This window comes from Amblyraja radiata, chromosome 14, assembly GCF_010909765.2.
Source record: "Amblyraja radiata isolate CabotCenter1 chromosome 14, sAmbRad1.1.pri, whole genome shotgun sequence".
Lineage (NCBI taxonomy): Eukaryota > Metazoa > Chordata > Chondrichthyes > Rajiformes > Rajidae > Amblyraja > Amblyraja radiata.
The window spans coordinates 15,936,235-15,957,763 of record NC_045969.1 but is presented as its reverse complement, the minus strand read 5'-3'; the positions used below and the strand labels follow the sequence as shown (position 1 = coordinate 15,957,763).

Here is a 21,529-nt window from a genome sequence, read left to right as displayed (position 1 = left end):
GAATAATATGTTTTAAATAAATTTGAATTACGATTATGTTGAAACCTGTAGATTTCCTTACCCACATTAATAATATTTACCATAAATCTTGCTCAAGTGTAATTTTAATTTGAAGATTTAAAATTAAACATCCTTCTGTCCACAACTGTCTTCTCCATGTTTAATGTCCAAGGTCAGAATAAATAAAATGTCAGCATTAAATTGGCAGCTGATCAATATCCCAGTCTTCCCACAAAGGACCTACGTTGAACATTGAAATATTGTAATCTACTACAATGATTTGATTTGGTCTGATTCCTGCACCAGTTCACCTTCTCTGGTGACCAGTTTGAGCTGAACTATCGTTTTTTACACCAGTCAAATCTACTCAGTTTTCACAAGCAGCAATCTTACTACCGATAATGAGCGTAATTTCATACAACCAATCTTGGATTTAAAACAAGCACACTGTATGTCCCAGTTACTACATTTTAATCATTTATGAGGAATAACTCGATGATAAAAGATTATAATAATTGGGATGCGATTGTGCAAATTATTATTGATTTACATTTTATGAATTCTTCATCAGGTATTCATCAGTGAGATCTGATAAATAATTTTATCCGCCCTCAAAGGTAGACAAGGAACTACTTCTAATTTACCATTGGTGTACTTAATGTGAATGATAGCTCGTTGAAGCAAAATAGTGAGAAATACATACAGTGATAAGGATGCAAAGTGCTGGAGTAACTTAAGCATGTCAGGCAACATCTTTGGTGAATATGGGTAGATGACGTCTCGGGTTAGGACCGTTCTTCATTGATTGTGGAGGCGAGGGGTGGGGGGAAAGCGAAAAGAAGCTTCATTCCTCCTCCACCCCCCCCTCCTGACAATCAGCCTTTAAAAGGGTCCCATGCTGAAACATCACCTATCCAAGTTCTCCAGAGATGCTGCCTGACCTCCTGAGATACTCCACCACTGTATGTCCTTTTGTGCAAGTCAGCATCTGTCGTTCCTTGTTTCTACAGAGATAAGGATGTGTTTACTTAGTTATGAGTTGATAAAGTACATTATGGCGTTTGGAAAGAGCTGAATACAATTTTTAAGACAGTAAACAATGTAAAATTAAGTACCACCCATCTCAACCTGCAGGCTGGACTGTGAATTGTTTGCTACATAAACTGGAGGTTCATAATATTACATACCGGAAACTGCACGTAATTCTGCGGTTGCTCCAGTATTTAATGCTGAGGGAGAGTCGTGCTCTACCAATCTGAACAGAGAGTCACTGTCTTCCATTGCATTTTCACTCAGAGGATTTAAAAACTTCCTGCTGATCAAAACTTTCGCCATTGCAACTGCTGCAGGTTTATCTAGAATAAACAGATAATAATTTAGCGATTTGAACTACTCATCATAAAGAGGTAATTTTTTAATCCATATAACACAACCCTTCGTGGGAAATGGGAGTGCCCTGTCAGAAACTCATGTGCAGGAAGAAACTGCAGATGCTGCTTTAAACTGAAGATAGACGCTAAAAGCTGGAGTAACTCAGCGGGACAGACAGCATCTTTGAAGAAGGGTCTCGACCAAAAACGTCACCTATTCCTTCTCTCCAGATTGCAAAATGGCGGCGGCGCGGGCACATCGCGACACCCCGTGTCTCCCAAGAATTGGAGAAATAGCGACAATTCCCCTCTATGTCGCTCTTCCAGAGAGATGCTAACTGCATTTTGTTGTCTCTGTACTGTACACTGACAATGACAATTAAAGTTGAATCTGAATCTGAATCTGAATCCAGAGATGCTGCCTGTCCTGCCGAGTTACTTCAGCTTTTTGTGTCTATTGTCAGAAACTCATGATTACCACAAGGATGTTAATGTGTCCCAATGCTATGGTCGACTATTTGCTGTTCATGGTAGTTCAGTGAGCTTTTCTTTAATGATGGATTATTTTATGATGGGCGTCGGAGTAAAATGAAAAGGCCATGTGGTGTTGGAATTCGGAGTAACGGGCGATTTATTAAAACTGGTGCGTACCAAGAGGCCAGCCAAAGCTGACCTGTCAAGTTTGATTTTGCTATGTTTTTTTTCTTCTCAGATGGCAAAATTACTCATTAAACTTGACAGTAGAATGAGGTCTAACAATAAAACATGACTAACAATAAAACAAGATCTTGCACAGAAACTTGACAACGGTAAATCAAGGTCTTGCACAGAATGGAACTCAGAAAGACTTAACTAGATGACAAACAGAATGAGATGGGTATCCACAAGTCTAACTTTGTTAACAGTAGATCCAATTTTCTGTTACAATGATGGGTGCATGCTATAACATAATCAACGAAGCTTCTGAAACTGTGTTCCATGTCTCTACTTTTAGGCTTTGTCTGTTATTTCCGGTCACCTCATTAGCACAATCCAAATCTCTATTTACTAATTATTAGCCCTCACTATTTTTTACCCGACAACAACGGCTTCTATGACGCCTTCCGGAGGTGCCGCTGAGAAGCAGAGGCCAGACCATTCCTTCAATGATGCATGACTACCACAAAATGTAATTCCTTCTTCTCCCCTCACCCGTCAGGCAGAGGATACACAAACTTCAATGCACGCACCACAGACTCAGGAAAAGCTTCTTTCCCTCCGTTATCAGGCTTCTGAACGGTCCTTCCAGAACCTAGGGTACTGTCAGAGTCACCTCTACCCCATTGAGGACACTTGGTCTATGGAACGGATGTGCTACAATGCTGAGAACTGTATTCTGCACTCTGTATCTTCCCCTTTGGTCTACCTATTGCACACGAGTTTGACGATTGTACTTTTGTATGTATGGTATTATCTGATCTGGTTGGGTGAAAAACAAGCATGCAAAACAAGGCTTTTAATTTTACCTCAATACATGCGACAATGATATAACTAAACCTAAGATAAGATATAGAGGCAGGAGAAAAACTCATGAGATTTTTTTTTTTTTTAAAACGAAGTATGCTTATGACTAATTGGAGTTTGCAAATAGATCCCCTTGTAATGACCTTTCTGTCCAGGGCCTCCTCCAATATTCCACTTGGGTAGCTTAAATCCAAACAGTGCGAATGGTGAATTTTCCAATTTTTGGTCACCTCTAACAACCCTCTCCCTTTTCCCCCCCATATCCTCACTTTCCCAACCCCCCCCCCCCCCCCCCCCCCATGCCTCCCTTTCGCTCTTCCTGCTTTCTTCCCCACCACCCCCATGATCAGTCTGAAGAAGGGTCCTGACCCAAAACGTCACCTATCTACTGTAAGTTCTCCAGAGATGCTGCCTGACACACTGAATTACTCCAGCACTATGTGCCCCATCAGAGATTAGACAAGCATGTGACAAAAGCAACAAAGTTCTAACGACAAAACTTATCTTTCATTTAGATAGTGATAACAAGTTAGCTCATTCGAACAAGTAGTGCATGCATTATATGTATTCTGGATAGTCTTTTGCAACAATGTTTTTTGGAACCAACATTCTTTTGGTTCAATAAAGAGCAGAAATTAGTTATCAGCTCACTAAAACACAAAAGATTTACAGTGCATTCAGAAACTATTCAGACCCCTTCACTTTTTCCACATTTTGTTACATTACAGCGTTATTTTAAAATGGATTAATTCATTCTGAATACTTTCTGAATGCACTGTTTAACTTGAGAATTGGAATGTGAGAGAGTTTAAAAGCTTGAAACACGTAACAGCTACAGAAATGTTAAGATTTGGATAAAACTGACTTTGGGTGCTTCATTGAGAGGGGTAAGGCAAGGCAGAAGAGAAAAATCAGTCAATATTAAATCATCATATCAGTGGGAGATGCTCAGACAGAATGTAATTGTATTGTGTTCTTTGTATTGTATTCAAATTTATTGTCATTGTCTCAATTAGAGACAACGAAATGAATTTCCCTTTAGTCAGTATAATAAAAATAAATAAATAATAAATAATAAAACATATTAAAAATAAAATAGAATTGAAAAAAAAGCACAAACACAGAAAGTCCACGACACAACATAACACAATGGCACCAAGGTGAGGAAGGCACCATAGTCCAGCCAGCCTCCCCTCCGATCTTCCCAGATGTTCACCCGTGGTCGGGGCCTTCCGGGCACCCGCAGTCGCCACCCCGGGCAGCCCGATGCTCAGGCCCTCTCGCCGGGCTGATGGAACGCCGACGCTGAACCCCGACGGTGAAAATCCTTCTCAGCGGCCCGGACCTCCCAATCAGCCGCCTCCCACCGGAGACCACAGCTCCCGAGTCCGCAGGCCGAGCCGGGCAGAGTCGCAGGACCCCACGATGTTTGTCAGCGCCGCCCGCGTTGGGAGCTCCGCGAACCACAGCTCCAGGATGTCGGTGCCGCAGGCCCAGCACTCCGGGCTCCAGACGGCGATCCCCGGTAAGGCATCGCCATCACCGCGATGTATCAGCGCTGTCCCGCCGCTGCTGGAGCTCTGGTCGGTCCAGGCAGGAAAGGCCGCGCCAATCCAGTAGGTAGGCCGCTGGGGGGGGCGAGGACGCGACTCGAATAATAATCGCGTCCTCTCCAGGAAGTGACTGAAGGACGGTATCCCCCTTACCGTACCCTCTTCCCCCACATTAAAACATTTAAAAAAACATAAAAAACACACTTCAACATAACAACAACAACAAAAAAACAAAAAAAAGATACCGGGGTGAAGGTGGAGGCAGCTGGCACCAGCGCCACCGGAAGTACAACATTGTAATGTCACGTAGAAATAACTAACTGGGGAGCTGGTGCTCGGGTCAGGCATTTAGATTTTTGGACCCTTGAGATCTCTTCTGGGACAGACGGGACCTGTAGAAGAGGATGGGTTGCATCAATGATTTAGATGAAGGGATTCAAAGTAACATTAGCAAATTTGCTGATGACACAAAGCTGGGTGGCAGTGTGAACTGTGAGGAGGATGCAGGGTGACTTGGACAGGTTGGGCAAGTGGGCAGATGCATGGCAAATTAAGTTTAATGTAGATAAATGTGAGGTTATCCACTTTGGTAGCGAAAACAGGAAGGCAGATTAATATCTAAATGGTGTCAAGTGAGAAAAGGGGACGTACAACGGGATCTGGGGATCCTTGTTCATCAGTCAGTGAAAGTAAGCATGCAAGTACAGTAGGCAGTGAAGAAAACAAATGGCACGTTGGCCTATATAACAAGAGGAGTTGAGTATAGGAGCAAAGAGGTCCTTCTGCAGTTGTATAGGGCCCTAGTGAGACCACACCTGGAGTATTGTGAGGAGTTTTTGTCCCCTAATTTGACGAAGGACATTCTTGCTTTTGAGGGAGTGCAGCGTAGGTTAACAAGGTTAATTCCCAGGATGGCAGGACTGTCATATGCTGAGAGAATGGAGTGGCTGGGCTTGTATACTCTGGAATTTAGAAGGATGAGAGGCAATCTTATTGAAACATAAGATTATTAAGGGTTTGGACACGCAAGAGGCCGAAAACATGCTCTCGATGTTGGGGGAGTCGAGAACCAGGGGCCACAGTTTAAGAATAAGGGGTAAGCCATTTAGAACGGAGATGAGGAAACACTTTTTCACACAGAGAGTTGTAAGTGTGGAATTCTCTGTGTGGAGAGAAGGCAGGAATGGGGTACTGATTGTGGATGATCAGCCATGATCACATTGAATGGCGGTGCTGGCTCGAAGGACTGAATGGCTTACTTCTGCACCTATTGTCTATTGTCCAAGATACTCAAGGTAAAATATTCCAATTTAAGACTGAGAAATTTAAATGCTCTATATTAGCTTGTACTTAAGAGTAACTACCCTGACATGTAGTGTTAAATTTAAATGTAATATTTCCTGGTAAAAGGCTATCGAGGCTAAACAAGAAACACCTGCCAAACAACTCCTTTGTTGACTAAACTGTACTTGAATCAACCTGTAAAAAACTTTTTTAAATGCTCTTGAAAAAAATGGTTTTAACTTTTAAAATACTTACCTGTATTGCTGCTTCCCATTATAGCAATCTTTTCAAATAAATATTAAGAGAACCTTTCAGTTGTTCATAAATAATATTGTAAAAAAAAAAATACAAGATCAATGCATGCAACTGTAAAATGCATTTATGGGATTTGTATAACAGAGCAATATATTTTCAAATACAGCATGACACAGCATTTTTAAAAACAATTCTGTGTATGATTCTTCAGGACCCACCCATGAGCCCCAGTGTCAAGAGTGCTACTTTTGGAGATAAAAAGTACTGGGAGCGAGTTCAAAAATGGGCAACCTTTAACAGCAGGGTTATTTAGAAATACGGGAGGCATTGAAATCTTGCCAGATGTGATCGTAGTCCCTCAAGTAAATCCATTTTTCCTTGGCTCCCACGCAGCCAAGATTGAAGGTTTGTTAGGTGGGAGAAAACATTCGGCCAAAAGTTGGGGAGAGGAGATATAGTGTGAAGAGAGGAGGTGAAAAACAGCGAATCAGCTTCAGTTCAACACGAGGAAAAAATCTAGTGCGTGGGTGGCGATGTTTCCCAAGTCATTGGAAGTATAACACAGTCAGTGATATTTAATGGCTGCGAATACATGAGGATACCAGCTTTCATTAAAAGATTGAAATTACCAGTAATAGCCCACCTCTAATGAAAGCAATTAATTAAACCACCTATTAAATAAACCAAAAGGATGCGACTGGAAGAAACATTTTCCAGCCCCTAACGTTATCTTCTTAAAAACTTAAAGTTCCTAACGTTTTAAAAGTTAAAATGGCTTTGGTGAGACAGATTAAAGAAAATGCAAGGCTTTTTATACACAGTAAAATCAAGGAGGTAACCAGGGGAAGGCATGACCATTCAAGGCTAAAGGAGGGAATTTGCATGGCCAGAGTACATACTAAATGAGTACTTGGCATCTGGTTTCACCAAGGAAAAGGACATGGAGATCCGTGAGATCAGTGAGGAGAATACTAATATGCAAGGGCAGTTTGGGATTAAGAAGGAAGTGGTTCTAGAAGAGCATCAAGGTGGATAAATCTCCCAGGCCAGGTTATTGAGAGAGTCAAGAGAAGGGATTGCAGGAGTATCTTCTGTAGGCAAGATCCCAGAGAACTGGAATGGAGCTAATATTGTTCTTTTGTTTAAGAAAAGTGGCAACACAAGTAGATGAGAGCAGTAAAGGCAGCATATGGAATGTTTGCCTTCAATGGTGGGGCATTGAGTATAAGAGACAGTCGCGATGCTCCATTATAGGACATTAATTAGGCCACATATGTAGTATCCCATACAGTTCTGGACACTCCAGTGCAGGAAGATATGGAGAGGCTTTGAACAGGGTGTAATGGATGTTTACTAGAATGCTGCCTGGATTAAGAATAATAGATGCAGTGAAAGATTGGACAGACTTGAATTGTTTTCTCTGGAACACCAGAGATAGAGGGGAGACCTAATAGAAGCATATACAATTATGAGAGGCATAGAAAGGGTGGACAGTAGGAACCTTTTTCACAGAATGGAATATCAAATACTACAGGACATAGCTTTAAGATAAGAGGAACAACATTTAAAGGAGTCGTGCGCAGCAAGTTTTTGCTTGATTTTTTTTTTACACAAAGGGTGGTAAGTTTCTGGAATGCACTGCTGGGGGTGGGGGTGGAATCAGATATGATAATGGCATGCAAGAGACTTTTGGACAGGGGCATGGATATGAAGCAAATTATGGGATATGCATCACGCTCAAACAGAGGAGATTAACTTTACTTGGTATCATGATATTGTGTGCAAAGTTCCTGTGCTATATGTAAATCTGGGAGGGGAGATTCAATGATAATATTCTGCAGCTGCTGAAAATCTAAAATAAAAACAGAAAATGGTGCAAAGGCTCAACAGGTCAGAGAGAATCGCTGGAGAGATAAATATTTCCACGATTTCGCAATCACTTTTAGAGGATTGCAACTTTACAAGCTGGAGAGGGTGCAGAGAAGATTTACAAGGATGTTGCCAGGACTCGAGGGCCTGTGCTATAGGGAGGGGTTGAGCAGGCTAGGACTCTATTCCTTGGTGCACAGCAGGATAAGGGGTGATCTTATACAGGTACAAAAATAATGAGAGGAATAGATCAGGAAGGTACACAGGGTCTCTTGCCCAGAGTAGAGGAATTGGGAACCAGAGGATATAGATTTAAGTTGAGGGGGAAAGATTTAATAGGAATCTGAGGGGTTACTTTTTCACAGTGTGGTGGAAGTATGGATCAAGGTGCCAGAGGAGGTAGTTGAGGCAGGTATTATCGCAATGTTTAACAATCATTTAGATAGGTACATGGATGGGACAGATTTAGAGCGATATGTGCCAAGCACAGGCAGGTGGGACTAGTGTAGATGGGACATATTGGTCGATGTGAGTAAGTTGGGCTGAAGGGCCTGTTTCCATGCTGTATGACTCCATGAGAAGACGCTGATGCCCGTTTTGAGGACTTTTCTTTACTCACAATAGGAAGGAGGAAATTCAGATAGTCGACTCACCAACGTTTCTATTACTGATCAGCCAGGTAATCAGTTTTTTGCCAGTAAACGTGTTATGGTGGACTTTTAGACATGACCAGTGATTGCCAATATTGCCACTTTCCTTGAACGCCACAATCAGATCGGCATATTCATCTCTTTCAATTTTCGGTTCTGTAAAGCAAATAACACTGGTTCGTTAGTTTCAACAAAAGTTGCATTAATATTATTCCAGTACATTACATGCTTTCTAATCAGCCATGGTCATAATAAGAGTGAATATTGCATTAGTCCCACAGACCCCTGGAAATGAGGCCACACAGCATCTCCTGCAAACATTAGATACAAAGCAAGAGCAAAAATACAGATCAGGATTCAAAATAGTATAATTATTAATGAGACTGGGTTTGCCTTGATAGCAACAATAAACACAGGAGCACGATAATATTAAATGCATTATTGCAGATACTGGGTTGTACACCATGTCTGTGCTTCAAATAAACACTCACAAATACTTTAGAATATAGAACAAAATATAATGAAATGGCCTTCAGCACTATTTTGAAGATTTGAAACTATTTTGGTCCAACACCAAAAATTCCAGGGAAGAAATATTTATCTCAAAACAGAGTAAATTGTTAAAGTTAGAAAAAGCAAGTTAGAAACTGTTGTCTATTATAGTTTGGTCTTGTAGGAAACACAACACAAGTACATGTAGCAATGTTACAAAATTTTGAGATTTAAAAAATCAAGTCTGCAATTTATCCCATCAGATAAAGGATAAAAATAAGTTTAATTTGACACCTAATTCACTTTCATATCTTCAGTATTAAAAAGTTATGGCCATTTTCATACTCGGAAATTAGCATCTTGTACCCTATTGATTTTCCATTGACTTAACACAAAAGCTGTGATCAAGAACAGTCAAAAGCCCATAACCTTATTATCAAGCGATCCCAATATATAATCAAAAATACTTTTTCAAAAAACTAGATTCTACTATCACTAATTTTATATGGGATTACAGAGCACACAGAATTCAACGAAAGCATTTGTGTAAACCTAAAGAAGTTGGGGGTTTATCATTACCTAACTTTATGTATTACTACTGGGCAGTAAGAACATAATGTACTGGTTGGATAGCTCCACTCAGCAGTTGGAGTGGATAAGAATGGAGAAAGAGGAGTGCTATCCGCACGATATAGGAACGATCTTGCTCTCACCGATAAAATTGAATAGTATAATATATAAGAAGAACCCAATTATTCACAATACAATAAGAATTTGGAAACAAATAAAAGTATCCTTGAAATTAAATAATCTATCAGTACTAACCCCACTGTTGAACAACCCCGCATTCAAACCTTCTCTCATCGACAAAACATATCAACAATGGGATAGACTGGTGATTAGGAAAGTAGGGGATATGTATGAATTGGGCAAACTGTTATCATTTCAACATTTAAAATTAAAATTTAAACTGAAGGGTAATCAATATTTTAAATATATACAGATATGTGATTTTATGAAGAAATATACACATAGATTTCAAATTATATTTTTAGACCCTTTAGAAGAAGCAATGAATATTAAGGCTGATTCACAAAAACTAATATCATACTTTTATAATAATATATTAAATAGAGAATTACCCTCAACAGAGGCACTAAGAGAAGATTGGGAACATGAGCTAATGATAAAGATCTCGAAGGATAGATGGGAAAAGTATCTGATGAACACACATAATTGTTCTATTAATGCAAGACATAATTTAATTCAATTCAAATTATTACATAGACTATATTATTCAAAAATGAGGTTGAATAAATTTTATCCAAACGTCTCTCCCAGATGCGATAAATGTTTGTTTCAAAATGCTAATATAACACATTCATTTGTAGGATGTACAAAGTTGAATAAATTTTGGAGCAATATTTGATATATTTACAAAGCTTTTCAAGTCCACAATAGAACCTAAAACGGAATGGATTATATTTGGAATAATAGTAGAAGATAGCAATTTAAATAAAGACCAAAACATTTTTTTTAATTATGGGTTAATAATTGGAAAGAAATTGATACTTAAATTTTGGAAAAATACAACCATACCAACTGTTAAAATGTGGATTGGGAATATGATGGACATAGCACGCCTTGAAGAAATGAGACTCCGACTAATAGATAAATATGACCAATTCTTAAGGATTTGGTCTCCTTTCATTGACTTTTTGGAATCATGTGATGCAGCGGTACCGTAAAGATTACTGATTTCAGTTCATGCCGTGGATAGATCTACATCTCCGAATATAGATTTGAAAAATTCTCTTTTAAGGGGCCTTCTCTCCTATTTCTACTTTCCACTTTTTTTCTTTTTATATACACACTTCACGTTTTCTATTCTCTACCATCTATTTTTCATGTTTTCTTTTTCTTGTCTTGCTTACTTCCTTCTCAAAACATAAAACTAGAGGTTGTACATGGATTACGGTATGACATAGTTGGCACCTAAAATTAGGTTCCACTGTACTGTTTTGTACTGTATTAACTTCTAATAAAATAAACAAAAAAAAAACCTTTATTAAAAATTAAGAGAACTGAAAGAAATGTTCAGTTATTATAGATTGAAGCATTCTGAATCAAATATTAAACAATCTTACTTGGATGACATGAAATTAAAGCATATAATTAGTTAGTTACCCAATTGTAGCTAATTCCAAAATTCAATTACTAGATCTAAAGATCTATCCATTTCTTAAGACAAGATTAACATTTTTAAATAGCCTAAGTGTCCAAAGAACATTCACACAAGAATTCACAATAAAACATGATTTTTAAATCTCATTGACATTAATTTATAGGCCAAATGGAAGGAATTTAGTGTTCAATTGCTGTAAATTAATGGTCATTTAAATCAGCTTGCGAGTGGGTTTTTCTGGAACGCGATGGTTTGCAACATTGCCATTACGGTGGATTTGAAGCCCATATGCGGCATGAAAGATACTGCGGGTTTGAATGGGCCCCCAAGTCACGTACTCGCAACTTAAAATTTTGAATAAAGGGATCTTAAGAAGCACTTTATGTAAAAATAAACAACCTACCTTGCCTTGTCCCCTACATAAGATCCGTCCCGTTGTCGGCGTTCGCAGCTTTAGAGGATAATTTTTAATCTACTATAACAATTAAATAACCCAATTTAGTTTAAAAATAGCTGCAGCAAACTAATGTCGCAACGATTTTTCGTCAGCAACTAGGCAGGCTGAACAACCTCCATTTCAACAGCCTAGAGAAAATCGTGTTTTAAACCCGCCCCCCTCTCAAAGGCGCCAAAGTCGCGCACACGGGCAGCGACAGAACTGCAGCGCCACCGAAGGTAAGTTTTGCAACATACCTAGTACATGTGCTTTCTACTGACCTTCCTTCGGTACCTCTTCTTTAACAGCTCCTGGTTCAGGAATTGGAGGTGCATCATCAGGTACAGGCTCGTTCTTAACCATATTAATCAGTTTGGTAAGCTCTTCTTCTGGCTGATGAGAAAGCAAGTAATTTGTTGTTTCACTATCTTACTCTGGTAATTTGACAGACACATCAAGACATTCATTTGCAACCTGTTCATTTTAGCTAACATGCAAAACCTGTTGAGCTGCTCACAACCATTAAAACGTTGTCACATGGCCACTGTAATGTGTCTATGGAATATTCCAAATTATGACCAGTGTAATTAAACAAGGAAGATAGACACAAAATGCTGAAGTAACTCAGCGGGACGGGCAGCATCTCTGGAGAGAAGGAATGGGTGGCATTTCGGGTCGAGACCCTTCTTCAGACTGAAGTTTCAGACTGTTAAACAAGGGACACAGACTAATTAAATTGAAATATTACTGTTTGCTGGACTGTCAAATAAATTGATTCAATAGAATGGATTATGTTGTGATAATATCAGTACATTTTAATTTCTGAATATTAAAGCAAATTGCATTCAGAAATGGTAATATCCTGGAACGTTAGAAATCCTATGCAATTAATATTAAGTAAATGTTCATACCTACAGAAGTTTTTTTGCAGAGCCTTATCAGCATGAATGACGTTTAACGAATTGCTACATGAACACGAACATTGGTTAATCATATCTTTTAGACTCAAGGCAACTCAGTTGCAAACAGTCACATTTTCTTTTCCATGTAATATCTAACACTAATTATTCTGACCTTTCTTCTCACAAATGTTAATCACTGAAAAAATACAGCAGTAGTGCAGAAGAAAGAGCAGATTATGTAAAATGGGTGGCACAATGGCACAAGCAGGCTCAAAGCTGACCTCGGATGCTGTCTGTGTGGAGGTTTGCACATTCTCCCTGTGACCGCTCGCGATTTATTCGGGTTGGGGTAATTGTGCCGAGTAAATTTCCCCCTAGTGTGTAGGGAGTGGACCTGAAAATCATATTCCTTTATTTCACCATTTGATTATAAGTGTTTTTTACCCACCATATTTTCAAAATCATCATTTCCTCCCAAAAAGATGCCGTTGAAGAATATCTGTGGTACGGTAAACCGTCCAGTGAGCTCCATAACGTACTTCCGAATCTCAGGATTTGTCTTGATGTTAACTTCGGTGTAGGGAAGGCCCATATTGATCAGGCGAGCCTTTGCTCTAAAGCAATGAAGACATCCTGTCACGGTGTATATAGTAATTCTGCCCTTTAATTCCTGCATTACCACTGGCTTATCTGCTTCCATGTTTGATTTGCTGGACTGAAATTCTTGTTGTTAATTTATATGTATTTTCCTCCTTGCTGCTTCACTGTTGCCTTGTATAGAATTTGAGATGTGTTTATATGTCAAGGTTGCTTCATTCCATTTGGCTCCTTTTCGTACTTGTATGTGGCAGCAAATACTCAATTCCTAAAAATCAACAATTGACATAAATTAATTCAGTACACAGTAAAAAGAGGAGAATGCTAATGTTTGCATGTGGCATTCCCAAGTATTTCACAATCAATATATTATTTTTCAGGTAGGATCACTTGTTTAGGAGTGCCGCATTTAACCTGGTACAATCAAACACGGATGATTTAAAAAAAAAAATATATATATATTCTATTCCTGATAAACAAAGCACATTTTAACATTTCCAGTACAAAGATAAAGCTGTTGCCAACTTAATAAAATATAAATACCGAGAATGGAACTTTTGGATGTGAGCAATGTAAACGGGTGTTAAATAAAAAGTGGGGCATATGAGAGTGCTGTATGAGATCAGGCATCATTTCACTGAATGACAGAACATGTTCAAGGGATTAAATAGATTACTCGTGTTCCTAACTTTTTTTCTCCCCCTCATTTTTTGCACATCAGCTTGGGTGTCAGGTTATGTGGAGAAGGCAGGAGAATGGGATTGAGAGGGAAAGATAGATCAGCCATGATTGAATGGCAGAGTAGACTTGATAGGCCAAATGGCCTAATTATGCTCCTGTAACGAACACGTTTGTTCTCAATTAACCACATACTCCTTTTAATTTTGAAATAGAAACTGAGATTATTATCTCTAATACAAGCAAATTACACGAAGCTCTTCAAATCAAACCAGGTCTAAATGTTTTGCCTAACAAATCTATTTCCCAATTTATCACATCTACAATGCTTTCCTTTTTAGTTACATAATATTCAACATCATTTTCTAAAAATTTAATTGAAGACATTCACGGTACTCATAAATTACTCTCTCTCATGATGAAGGAATTTATTTCGATAAGGTATCATTTCAAATACTTTCATAAATTGTTGAATGTACTTTTTCAAATGAAGAAATTCCCATAGTTAAAAAATCCAACATCAGAATAACCCAGCTGCTGTACTTTGAAAAAAAACAGATTATGAAAATAATGATAATTCAGAAAGCACTTCTTTGAATTAAGCAAATGGCAACATTTCCATATTTCTTTAACATTACACATCATAAAATAAATGTAGTTGCTTATCAAAGGTTGACACAAAAAGCTGGAGTAACTCAGCAAGACAGATAGCATCTCTGGAGAGAAGGAATCGGTGATGTTTCATGTCAAGACCCAGTCTGAAGAAGGGTCTCGACCCGAAACGTCACCTATTCCTTCTCTACAGAGATGCTGCCTGGAGCTACACCAGCATTTTGTGTCTACCTTCGATTTAAACCAACATCAGCAGTTCATTCCTACTAACTACTTATCAAAGCTGTTGAAATCTTCAAACCTCAAAGCAAAAACATGTTGCCCAAAACATTGGCATATTTACTAAATTATCACCGTTCCCAAACATCAACCATGATTATTAACGTACTTTTTAATTGGCCAACCTCCCACAATACAGGCCGCCATACAGCATTTCTGCATACATTTCAAAGCTTTTTTAAAAAGCCAAGACCAGCTCAATGAGATCACAAAGAACCTTTCAGTGACATCAAACCTGATATTAATGTTGCCTCATATTTTGGAATGTGAACATAAAAGCATTATAGTCCTCAAGGACTGCAGTGGAGATTGAGCACTAGTATTCCTGATAGGTGGGACAATTATTGGCAGGGAACTGGAATATTCTTATGAATACAGCCAAGAATGTTAACAATCCAATATGTTGTATCTTTTACTGAATTAAATACAATTATAGAACATAGAAAACTGCAGGACAGGACCTTCAGCTCACAATGTCTGTGGTGAACATGATGCTCAACCTCATCAGCCTGCCTATGATCCGGATCCTCCCAATCCCTGCATATCCATGTGCCAATATAAAAGACTCTTAAACGCCACTATTGTATCTGCCTCCACCACCACCTCTAGCAATGTGTTCCAAAAACCCACAAACCTCTGTGTAAAGAAAATTACCCAACACATCTCCTTTAAACTCTCTCATTTAACAGCTATGCCATCTCATCTGGCATTTCCATCCTGGGGAAAAAGCTTCTGACCATCTAACCTTTCTCTGCCTTTCATAATTTTACTTCCATCAGGTCTCCCTCCAACTCTCAAATTTGAGGGAAAACAATCCTAGTTTGTCTAAAAAAAAGACTCAAAGTGCTGGTGTAATTCAACAGGTCAGGCAGCATTCATTCCTGGAGAACATGGATAGGTGACGTTTTGGGTCGAGACACTTCAGTCTGACGAAACATCACTTATCCACGTTCTCCAGGGATGCTGCCCAGCTCAACTCCCGCCGGGCCAACCAACAGGCCTCACCGCTGTGGTCTCGATGCTTCCTTGATGGCCGCGTAAAACTCCAGCCGGGCGTCGTGGCAGCGGGGGGGGGGGGGGGGGGGGGGGGGTGCGGGAGGTGAATAACCCGGTGGAAAGTGTGAATAACCCGGGGGGGGGGGGGGGTGTAAAGATCACAAAGTCAGAATAAACACGACGATCGGAATGAAACCAACAGCGAAGTCGTAGAAAATAAAAATCGCGAAGTTAAACTTTTAAAATTTGACCAACAGAAGCCTTTTAAAATAAATGTAATGTGACAAAAATTGCGAAGTCTTTTAAGATCAAAGATCTGAATGAAACCAACGTTAAGTATTATTCAAAGAAGTAAAAGTATAAAAATGGGGAAGTGTTTTAACATCAGTGGTAACGAACGTTAAAATTTCTCTTCAATAAATGTCTTAATAGGAATCAGTGTAAAAATCGAGGTCTTAGCTTTGAAGATCGCAAAGTCAGCATGAAGTATCAAGGAGTGCATCAAGCAGTGAGAATGAAGCAGGTGAACCGTTGGGGAGGTGATGAAGCATTTGAGGAATGTTCTAGAAATGCGGCCCTCCCCCGGACGTCACTGGAAGCTCGTGGAATATTCTGTGTGTGAAATGGGCTCCGAGCCGAGCCCGTCGTGCCCGCCCACCTCATTGTGATGTCATCAGTGGAAGCCGATTAAGAGAGAATTAAAAAAAAAAATTTAATCATCAATCAGTCGAGAAATAAAGCATAACATCTCCAGTGAACCTGATCACTGCTTAGAGGGGAAAATGTGAATCACAATATGTAAAAATCTTATTGTTACCGCCTAGTGTTTTTGTGAAAATCTAGACACACACGTACACAGACATGTACACAGACATGTACACAGACATGTACACAGACATGTACACAGACATGTACACAGACATGTACACAGACATACAAGATGAGAGTTAAAGTTATTATATGTAGAGGAAACATCATGGTAATTGCTTGGAATGAGTGCCCAGGGAGCGGCAGAAGTAAAGAATGATGAATTAAAGAATGATGATCAACCTTTCATTCCAAGTAATTCTGGCAGTGTAGCAATCCTCAAAGTGCTGGTGTAATTCAACAGGTCAGGCAGCATTCCTGGAGAACATGGATAGGTGACGTTTTGGGTTCACTCCCTTCAGTCTGACGAAGGATCACAACCCAAAACATCACCTATCCATGTTCTCCACGGTTGTTGCCCTGACCCGCTGTGGTACTCCAGCATATTGTGCTTTTTTTGGTAAACCAACATCTGCAGTTCCTTGTTTCCCCAAGCTTGCCCAACTTCTCCTTGTAGCCTTGAGGGTGTCCCTTCTCCCATTGGTGCGGAGCTTTTGCATTTTTCAGCTTGAAATTGTGCAATATGGTGCATACTGTAGCGACTCTTTTAACTTACACTTGAATGCAATATATATGCTTTAAATTGGATTGGAGCGTTTTTGAAAGGGGGGAGGCTGATCGATCACTGATCACTGGCCTTGGGGGGTACCCAGTGAGGGAGTGGAGCAACCGAGTGGGGAGATGGTGTGGAAGAAGGGTGTTCCCCCTCCCAGGGTAGGAACCTTTGGAAATTTGATGTATTAAAATCATGTTTTAGTGCATTGTAGAAGTATGATATCAATGTTTTTTGTATGAAGTATTTTTTAAGAGGTAACTTTTTAAGGGGTAACTTTATCCACACAAAGGAACAAGCTGCCAGATGATGTAGTTGAGGCAGGGACCATCCCAACATTTAAGGAAAAAAAAGTTTGACTGATACATGGATAGGACAGGTTTGGAGGTATGGACCAAAAGCAGGTAGCATAGCTGGGACATGTTGGCGGATGTGGACAAGTTGCGCCGAAGGGCCTGTTTTCACACTGTATCACTCTATGACGACATTATACCTCCACCATGCATGAATGCTTCAAAATCAAGTGATCGAGTTTTATTGCCATATACTCAAGCATAGAAACATAGAAAATAGGTGCATTAATAGGCCATCGGCCCTTCGAGCCAGCACTGCCATTCAATATGATCATGGCTGTTCATCTAAAATCAGTACCTCTTTCCTGTATTTTCCCCATATCCCTTGATTTTGTTAGTCCCAAGAACTAAATGTAACTCTCTCTTAAAAACATCCAGTGAATTGGCCTGCACTGCCTTCTGTGGCAGAGAATTCCACAGATTCACAACTCTCTGTGTGAAGAAAGTTTGTCCTCATCTGTGACCACTGGTTCTGAACTCGCCCAACATCGGGAACATTTTTCCTGCAGTTACAGCAAGTGAAAATCTAGCAGGCAAGCAGGATGCTTTCACCAACCACCCCCATTTGAAGTCCACTATCTTCCACCGTTTCTACCCAGTGCTTGGTACTTACTTCCAGCAGCCACTGGTTGTCCTCCAGGATGCATCAAACCGCAGCCTGATCCATGCCAGTCACCAGGGCGAATTCGGCACAGAGACTCTCACGGCAGCGGCGCAACGCTTCCGACGCCTTGCACTGAGGCTGCTCCATGGCCGGAACTGCAGTAAGCGACTCGCCAGTCCAGCAAACACTCGCCAGCCCCACTCCCCGTCCGCATCTGTCCCCGCCGCTGCTTCTGCTTCCAACGCCCGCGGCCCATTCAGTTGATACGAGTTTTGAAATTTTCGTTGATCACAGAATTTCTCACAACAGAGCGAGAGAAATTTGTGATCAGCGTGAGAATTTGGCGAAATGCGTGATTCTCATGTTCAATGCATGGGAGTTGGCAGCCCTGCCTCTCTATCCCCCCCCCCCCCCTCTCCCTCCGTCTCTCCCCTCTCTCCCCTTCTCACTCTCTCCCCTCCCCCTCTTTCCCCTCACTGTCTCGCCTCTCACTCCCTCTCTCTCCTCCCTCCCCCCTTTCACTCTCTCTTCTCTCTCCCCCCCTCTCCCCCTCACTCTCCCCCCCTTCTCTCCCTCCCACCTCACTCTCCCCCCTCTCCTCTCTCTTCCCCCTCTTCCCCTAACTCTCTCTCTGCCCTCTTTCCCCTAACACTCACTCCCCTCTCTCCCCCCCCCCTCTTTCTTCTCTCCCCCTCTCTCCTATCTCTCCCCCTCGCTTCCCCCCCCCTCCCTCTCTCTCTCCCTCACTATCTCCCCCTCTCCACACTCTCCTCTCTCTCGGTCTCTCCTGTCTCTCTTCCCCCTCTCTCTATCTCTCTCCCTCCCACCTCACTCTCCCCCTTGCTCTCTCTCCCCTCTCTCTTTCTCCCATCTCTATCTCCACTTTCTCTTTGCCCCCATCTCTCTTTCCCCCATTTCTCTTTCCCCTTCTCTCTTCCCCCTCTCTCCCATTATCTCCTACCCTCTCCACTCCCTCTTCCCTCTCACCCTTCTCTCTTCCCCCTCTCACCTCACTCGCTCCCCTACTCTCTCCCCTCTCTCCATTCACACCCCCTCTGTCTCTCCCCTCTCTCACCCTCATCTCCCTCCCCTTTCTCTCTCTCCACCTCCCTTTGAGAGTCTGTCCCCTCGGCACAGAGACTCTCGCGGCAACGGCGCAACGCTTCCAACGGCCCGGGACTCTTGCACTGCTCCATGGCCGGAGCTGCAGCGAGCGACTCGCCAGCCCTGCAAACACTCGCCAGCCCCGACTCCCCGCATCTGTATCCGCCCGCTGCTTCCATCCCTCCCTCAGCCCCAGCTCTCCAACACCCGTGGACCATGCAGTTTATCTGAGTTTTGAAATTTTCGTTGATCACAGAATTTCTCACCACAGAGCGTGAGAAATTTCTGATCAGCGTGAGAGTTTATTCGGGACGACAGAGTCGGGACGACAGATGGCACAATGGGCTAAGTGTTCGGCTGGCAACCGGAAGGTAGCCGGTTCGAATCCCGCTTGGAGTGCATACTGTCGTTGTGTCCTTGGGCAAGACACTTCACCCACCTTTGCCTGTGTGTGAATGTGTGTGAGTGATTGGTGGTGGTCGGAGGGGCCGTAGGCGCAGATTGGCAGCCACGCTTCCGTCAGTCTGCCCCAGGGCAGCTGTGGCTACAGAAGTAGCTTACCACCACCGAGTGTGACTGAGAAGTGAATGAATAATGCGATGTAAAGCGCCTTGAGAATTAGAAAGGCGCTATATAAATCCCATCCATTATTATTATTATTATTATTCAAATGCGTGATTCTCAGGCTCAAAGCGTGAGAGTTGGCAGCCCTGCCCAACAATGTCACAGTAAAGTTCTCCAAATTGCCAGGTAAACTAACCAACATTTGTATTCTCTCCCAGGCCAACACACAAAACAATAGCATTTAATTGGCTTCAATACACAGCTCACTTCATTCACACATCCAATGCCAGATCCTTGAAATGGAAACTCTACACTGAGCCTCGTCATGCTAAGAGAGTATCACAGGGAGAGTGATCCAAGAATGTTCTTAAAGTTTCCGGGAGAAAATCCCTTTACCCCATAAACTAGAGGGAATCCCTGGCCCATGGCAGGAGCGTTGGAAATCGAGTCCAGTTTACTGGGAACAAGCGGAAATGTGACGCAAACAAAAGGAGCACACACCTCCCAAACTACCCACACATGTCCACCGCACCTGTGGAAGAATCAATGAGACTTGGAGTGTCCTCATCGGTCACCTCAAAACTGGATGAAGCAGGTCACCTTCAATCCCAAGCGACTGCTGAAGAAGACAACCAAGATGGTACTGCACTTAAGAACTGCAAATATCAGATATGATATTAAAATAGTCCTCTCTATGAGAAAAGACCGCATGGCTCTACGCAAACAAAGGAGCTTTTGCAAACTTTTAATTATTGACCGGCCAATTATAATTATTTAATGTTTAATATTACAAGCAAACATGAATTATTAATTAAGCTCATTATTATCAGTGTACACACCTACAGTCCAATAGAATTTGAGAAGGTGTGATTGTAATGTAAATGCAAATTGTTTCTGTCTGCTGCAAGTTACCTAGAGACTGAGATTGCAAAAGGAGCTACACAGTGTTCTTCTCCAATTGCAACATTTGTGTGGTTTTACCTCATTCTTTTCGTGATGTGCACTATTTTTAGTTCATTGCTGTTTTCTATTTCCTGTTTGTGATTAGTTTTGGACTCCAACAATTTCCCGTATTTTTTTTCTTATTAGTATACATTGGGAAATGGATATATCCTTTCCTTGCCCTAACTTCTTTCTACACTTGCAACTCCACCCCTACCATCTTTAAATAAAGTATTTCCTCATCTTTCATTTGATGTTTGAAATTACTTAGCTTGTCCATCTGGCTGACTGTGATGGCCTCTATCAAATTTCTGTTTGTATCAAGGTCATAGGATATAAAAAATTTGCAAAACAGCCAAGATTAAAAAAAATCCCATCTATCAGTATAAAATGCAACACAATTTGTTTAAGATAGTTTTGCAACCACTATTATGTTTCACAATTGTATATAATTTCCCTTCTTGATAGTTCTGGGTGTTGACACGCTGAAAACCGAAATAAAAAACGAGAAGCCCTTGGCAAGTGCTTGGTTCTACACAAAAGGGAAGTCAAAGCAGTCTGAAGAAGGATCTTAACCTGAAACGTAGAAACATAGAAAATAGGTGCAGGAGTAGGCCATTCGGCCCTTCTAGCCTGCACCACCATTCAATATGATCATGGCTGATCATCCAACTCAGTATCCTGTACTTGCCTTCTCTCCATACCCCCTGATCCCTTTAGACACATCTAATTCCCTCTTAATTATAGCCAATGAACTGGCCTCAACTACCTTCTGTGGCAGAGAATTCCAGAGATTCACCACTCTCTTTGTGAAAAATGTTTTTCTCATAAGTCACTGAAAAATCACCCATTCCTTCTATCCACAGACGCCACCTATCCCG

The 21,529-nt window shown here is 41.1% G+C and overlaps 1 protein-coding gene across 2 annotated transcripts in view; it reads right to left on the bottom strand.

Annotated features, from left to right (window-relative positions):
- Window positions 1-21,529, bottom strand: part of LOC116980420 — a 47,723-nt gene that overhangs the window by 19,579 nt on the left and 6,615 nt on the right. Inside the window, exons 2-6 of one of the 2 annotated variants that reach the window (XM_033032604.1) lie at window positions 12,948-13,364; window positions 11,879-11,990; window positions 9,831-9,833; window positions 8,488-8,640; window positions 1,188-1,355 (exon numbers count right to left, since the gene is read on the bottom strand). In XM_033032604.1, coding sequence (XP_032888495.1) covers window positions 1,188-1,355; window positions 8,488-8,640; window positions 9,831-9,833; window positions 11,879-11,990; window positions 12,948-13,199 — 688 coding nt within the window. In that variant the 5' untranslated portion in view covers window positions 13,200-13,364. The remainder of the gene's footprint in view (window positions 1-1,187; window positions 1,356-8,487; window positions 8,641-9,830; window positions 9,834-11,878; window positions 11,991-12,947; window positions 13,365-21,529) is intronic. The other variant, XM_033032605.1, reaches the window with a different exon arrangement.